Below are 5,887 nucleotides of genomic sequence, written 5' to 3' on the forward strand. Positions count from 1 at the left end.
TGGGTAGAGTGTCTGTGTGAATGGTCTTGACTCATCATTATCTTCTGCACTCTGCACAGGACTCCATGCCCAGGACCTGCAGATGCCCAACAGCAGTTCCATCAGCGAGTTCCTCCTGCTGGCATTGGCAGACACGTGGCAGCTGCAGCTCCTGCACTTCTGGCTCTTGCTGGGCATCTACCTGGCTGCCCTCCTGGGCAACGGCCTCATCAGCACAGCCGTAGCCTGCCACCACCGCCTGCACAGCCCCATGGACTTCTTCCTGCTCAACCTCGCCCTCCTCGACCTGGGCTGCATCTCCACCACTCTCCCCAAAGCCATGGCCAATGCCCTCTGGGACACCAGGGACATCTCCTATGCAGGATGTGCTGCACAGGTCTTCTTTTTATTATTTTTCTTTGGTGCAGAATATTCCCTTCTCACCATCATGTCGTATGACCGCTACGTTGCCATCTGCAAGCCCCTGCACTACGGGACCCTGATGGACAGCAGAGCTTGTGCCACCATGGCAGCAGCTGCTTGGGCCACTGGGGTTCTCTATTCCCTGCTGCACACTGCCAACACATTTTCACTGCCTCTCTGCCAAGGCAATGCTGTGGATCAGTTCTTCTGTGAAATTCCCCAGATCCTCAAGCTCTCCTGCTCAAAATCCTATCTCAGAGAAGTTGGGCTTATTGTATCTTGTGTCCCATTGGAACTTGGGTGTTTTGTTTTCATTGTTGTGTCCTATGTGCAGATCTTCAGGGCCGTGCTGAGGATGCCCTCTGAGCAGGGACAGCACAAAGCCTTCTCCACGTGCCTCCCTCACCTGGCTGTGGTCTCCCTGTTTCTCAGCACTGGCATGGTTGCCTACCTGAAGCTGCCCTCCATCTCCTCCCCATCCCTGGACCTGGTGGTTTCATTTCTGTACTCGGTGGTGCCTCCAGCACTGAACCCCCTCATCTACAGCATGAGGAACCAGGATCTCAAAGATTCTCTGTGGAAACTGATGAAAAAGTGTATTTCAAAAGCAGTCAACTGCCCACATTTTTCTATCTAAGAATTGAAATGCAGATTTTAAGAGAATCAAACTGTCATAGTTTTCTTTATGTATTCATTTTCTAAGTGTAATTTCTTAAATGTTTTATTCTGTGTTTTATATATCCTACTGTTTTTCACTTCAATGTCATTATCCACATCAATTACTACTCAGTTAATACCCATGCAGTGTAGCCCAGGCACACTGTACTCGAGCAAACAGGCTCTCTGTCAAGTTTAACCAAACAAAGAACATGCTCTGACTTTGTCCGTCTTCCTTCCTGTGGGACATTTCTGGTGCTGCTGGGGTCAGTTGTTCTCAGAAACCCACAATCCAGCAGGAAGCACAGGGCTGTTAATCCAACTGTGCGCTGACTTCAGCCTGCAATAGCTGACGGCCATCCCTTGGCTCCTGGCTGGAGTCTGTGCTTTCAGGCTCACATCTGTCAGTGCCTCTGACAGGCCAGCAGCAGCACTTGGTTTGCACACTGGTCGTTAGATCCCCTCTTCCTCAGTCCCTGTGAGACCTTGAGTAGGAAAAAATCTTGGGTATGGGTTCTCATCTCAAAGGCTTAGCCCCCCGACCCGGAAGGGCCGGATCTCACGACTTCCATTATGTGCAGGGATGGGTGCCTGGAACTGGAGCATTAACACTTTAACTCCCAGTGCACTACATGGTGGTTTGATGTGGAATACTGAAAACCAAAAAACACAAAGCCATGACATTTGGGTTTCCTCACACATTACTCCCAGTTTACTTGCAATTTACACCGGGTTTACTCACATTTCCATTTGACTGTGACTCACAATTTAAATCACGGTTTTCTCAACATTTTCTTCATCTTTACTCACACTTTATTCTGGGTTTACTCACCCTTTTCTCCAGGTTTTACTGACACCCTACTCCTGCTGCGTATACTCTCTCCCCTGGGCCTGCCCATGATTTACTCCAGGTGTTTTTCAGACTAGACTCGAGTTTACTCACACTCAACTCCTGGTTTGCTCGCTGTTTCCTCTGGGTTTTACTCACACTTTGCACCAGGCTTGCACACTCTTTCTTCTGGGTTTACACTTACACTACTCTGGGTGGACACATACCTTACTCTGGCTTTTACTCTCACTTTCATGCACTTTTACTAACAGTTTACTCTGGCTTTTCTCACTCTTGACGTGGGCTTGCCTAACTCTTTACTCCAAGTTTACTCACACTTTACTCCCGGTTTACTCACACTTATTTTGTGTGTGTGTTGGACTCACACTTGAGTCACGGTTTACACAAACTTTTCTTCAAAATTTGTAACACTTTACTCTGGGTTTACTCACACTATTCTCTTTGTTTTACTGACACCCAACTCCGGGTGTATAAACTCCCTCTTCTGTATCTGCCCAAACATTACTATGGGCTTTTCTCACACCTTACTCCTAGTTTACTCACACTTCTTTTTTTGAGTGTGTTTGACTCACACTTACCTCAAGTTTCACTCCAACTTTTCTTCAACTTTACTCACACTTTTCCACGGGTTTACTCACAGTTTTCTCTGGGTTTTATTGACACCCTACTCCACATGTGTACGTTCTCCCTTCCGGTCTACACACATTTGACTATGGATGTTTCTCACACTTTACTCTGGTTTACTCACAGTTTTCTCTGGGTAGTATTCACTCAGTGCAGCAGGATTGCACACTCTTTACTCTGGGATTACTCTTACTCTACTCTGGGTGGACTCACACCTTACTCTGGGTTTTACTCACACATTTCTTCACGTTTACTAACACTTGACTCCGGGTTTTCCACAATAGACTTGGGCTTACCTCACATTTTCCTCCAAGTATACTCGCACTTTACACCAGGTTTATTCACATTTCTTTTTTGGGTGTGTTTGACTCACACTTTACTCCTGGTTTACTCACACTTTTCTCTGGGTTTTACTGACACCCTACTCCGGGTGTGTACGCTCTCCCTTTTGGGGCCTACCCACAATTTATACTGTTCTCTTACCACACTTTACTGCCACTTTACTCACACTTTACTCAAGGTTTGCTCCAACTTCTCTTCAACTTTACTCACCCTTTTCTCTGGCTTTATTCACACTTCTCTTAGGGTGTTACTGACACCTTACTCTGGCTGTGTATGCTCTCTGTCCTGGACCTGCCCACACTTTTCTCCCAGATATTCGCACACTTTACTCCGAGTTTACTCACACTTTACTCTGGTTTACTCACAGTTTTCTCTGGGTAGTACTCACACAGTGCAGCAGGATTGCACACTTTACTCTGAGATTACTCTTACCCTACTCCGGGTGCACTCACACCTTACTCTGGCTTTTACTCACACTTTACTCCATGCTTACTAACACTTTACACCAAGTTTTCTCACACTTCACTTGGGGTTACGCCACACTTTTCTCCAAGTTGACTTGTGGGGGAAGATGTAACTGAGCAGTCAGCACAGAGCTTATCAGACTCCTTGATAGGCCCCATCCCTGTGACACCTTGGCAGTCTGGAGTGTAAGACAGAGAGCAAACGGTGTCTGTTTGCAGCCAAGGGTAAACAGGAGATTATTGTTGTATGCATTGTTAATCTTATCACACTTAAGAATCCTTTCAACCTTTATCACTGTGGTTTGGAGAAGCTCGGCCAATTAACTGATTAGCGGGACAGGAATTTCTTGCTTTAAGTGAAAGGAATAGAAGATGTCTGTTGAACACAATAAAGGAGAACTATTCTGATGCTGCAAGAAACTGTGACAGCTCTCTAACCCGACTGAGCAACGACAACTTGAGAGGTCATGTTGGGATTTCACCTGTGTGGTCTGCTGGCAGGCCAAAAGAAGGCTGATGGGTTGGTACACTGCCTGGAGGGTCGGTTGTGAGATGGTGGCACTTTCAGTCTACCTGGACTGGTGGAAGACATTTGATACTGCCTTGTACTACTCCCTTCTCTCTAGTTGATAGAACCATGAACTGATGGATGGCCACTCGACGGATAAGGAATTGGCTGGATGCTCACAGCCAGAGTTGCGGTCAACAGCTCAATGTCCATGTGGAGACAATGGTACTTTTCAGGGGTCTGCAGGTGGTACTGGTGCTATTTAACCTCTTTCTCTCTGATTTGGACAGTGCCGCTGAGTGCACTTTCAGCAAGTCTGTGGGTGACACCAATTTCTGTGATGAGGTCAGCACGGTAAAGAGAAGGGATGCCATCCAGAGGGACCATGACAGACTGCAGAGGTAGGTCTGTACAAAACTGATGAAGATCAGCAAGGCCATGTGCAGGGATATTCACACGGGTCAGGGCAGTCCCAAGCACAAATGCAAGCAGAGAGGAGAATGCACTTAGAGCAGTCCTGAGGGGAGACACTTTGGGTGTTATTTGATGAAAAACTCAACTAGCAATGTGATTTACAGCCCAGAAAACCAACCGTATCCTGGGCTGCACCCAATGAAGTGTAGCAAGTAGGTCAAGGGAGACGATTCTCCCCCTCTATTCCACTCTTATAAGACTCCACATGGCGTACAGCATTTGGATGAAGGGCCACAAACAACAGGACATGTATGTGCTGGAGCAAGTCCAGAGGAGGGTAATGAGGATGACCAGAGGGCTGGAACATGCCTCATCTGTGCAAAGAGAGGCTGAGAGTTGGGGTCACTGAGCCTGAAGAAGAGACGTCTCTAGAGAGACCATATGGCTGCTTTTCACAGCATAAGTCTCTACAAAGAAGTTAGGAGGGAATCTTTATCAGGAATGAAGTGATGGCACAAGGGATAACAGCTTAAGTCAAAGGAGAGTGGATTTAAATCAGATTCTCAGAAGAAATTCTTTCCTATGAGAGTGATAATGAACTTGAGAGGTTGCCCAGACAGGTTGTGGCAGTCCTATCTCTGGAGGAGATAAATGTCAGTTTGGTCAGGGCAAGAAAAGGTGCCCCTGCCCATGGCAGAAGGATTGGAACTAAGTGAATTTTTGTCCATTTCAACCTAGACCATTCTGTGATTCTATGAATCGACAGTTCCCTGGTGGTGGGAAACAGCAGGAAAGAGAAAAACTGGGGAAAATTGCAGCTTGGATGGTGGAGACAGGCATGAGGAAAAGGCGGCCCAGAGAGGTTGTGCAGCCTCCTCCTACGGAGATATTCAGACCCATCTGGACACCTGCCTGTGTGACCTATTGCAGGGTACTTGCTCTAGCAGGGGGCTTGAACTCAATGATCTCTTGAGGTCCCTTCCAACACCTTTGATTCTGTGATGGTGTGAAATGTCACTCAAGGAGTAGTGCTGTGGTGCCAGAGGTCATAGAATCACAGAAGCATAGAATGGCTTGCATTGGAAGGCATCTGGAAAAGCATCTAGTTCCAACCCCCATTCTGCAGGCAGGGCAGCCAACCACTAAATCAGGCACTAAATCAGGCTGCTCTTGAACACCTCCAGGGATGGGACATCCACAACTTCTGTGGGCAGCCTGTGCCAGGACCTCACCTCCCCTCAGTTTCTAATCTAAATCTCAACTCTTTTAATTTAAAACGCTTCCCCCTTGTCCTATCACTATCTGCCCATGTTAAATGCTGATTTCCCTCTTGCTTCTAAGCTCTCTTGAAGTATTGCAAAGCTGCAGTGTGTCCTCCTTGGAGCTTTTCCTTCTCCAGGCAGAACAAGTCCAGCTCCCTCAGCCTGTCTTCACAGGAGAGGTCCTCCAGCCTGATCATCCTCATGGCTTTCCTCGGGACCTTCTCCAAAAGCTTCACGTCATACTCCAGGTGAGGCCTTCTGAGGGCTGAGTAGAAAAGGACAATGCGCTCCCTTGCTCTGATGACCACCTCTCTGCTGATGCAGCCCAGGGTGCAGTTGGCCTCTCAGGCTGCAAACACACACT

The 5,887-nt window shown here is 47.4% G+C and overlaps 1 protein-coding gene across 1 annotated transcript; it reads left to right on the forward strand.

Moving 5' to 3' along the window:
* The first annotated feature begins 82 nt into the window (after positions 1-82).
* LOC104915426 (olfactory receptor 14C36-like) lies at positions 83-1,039 on the forward strand. The gene has a single exon (XM_010726318.2). It carries the CDS (start codon positions 83-85, stop codon positions 1,037-1,039), a length of 957 nt encoding a protein of 318 aa, XP_010724620.2.
* The last annotated feature ends 4,848 nt before the right edge of the window (positions 1,040-5,887 follow it).

Source organism: Meleagris gallopavo (genome assembly GCF_000146605.3).
Source record: "Meleagris gallopavo isolate NT-WF06-2002-E0010 breed Aviagen turkey brand Nicholas breeding stock chromosome 2 unlocalized genomic scaffold, Turkey_5.1 Chr2_random_7180001954727, whole genome shotgun sequence".
Classification (NCBI taxonomy): domain Eukaryota; kingdom Metazoa; phylum Chordata; class Aves; order Galliformes; family Phasianidae; genus Meleagris; species Meleagris gallopavo.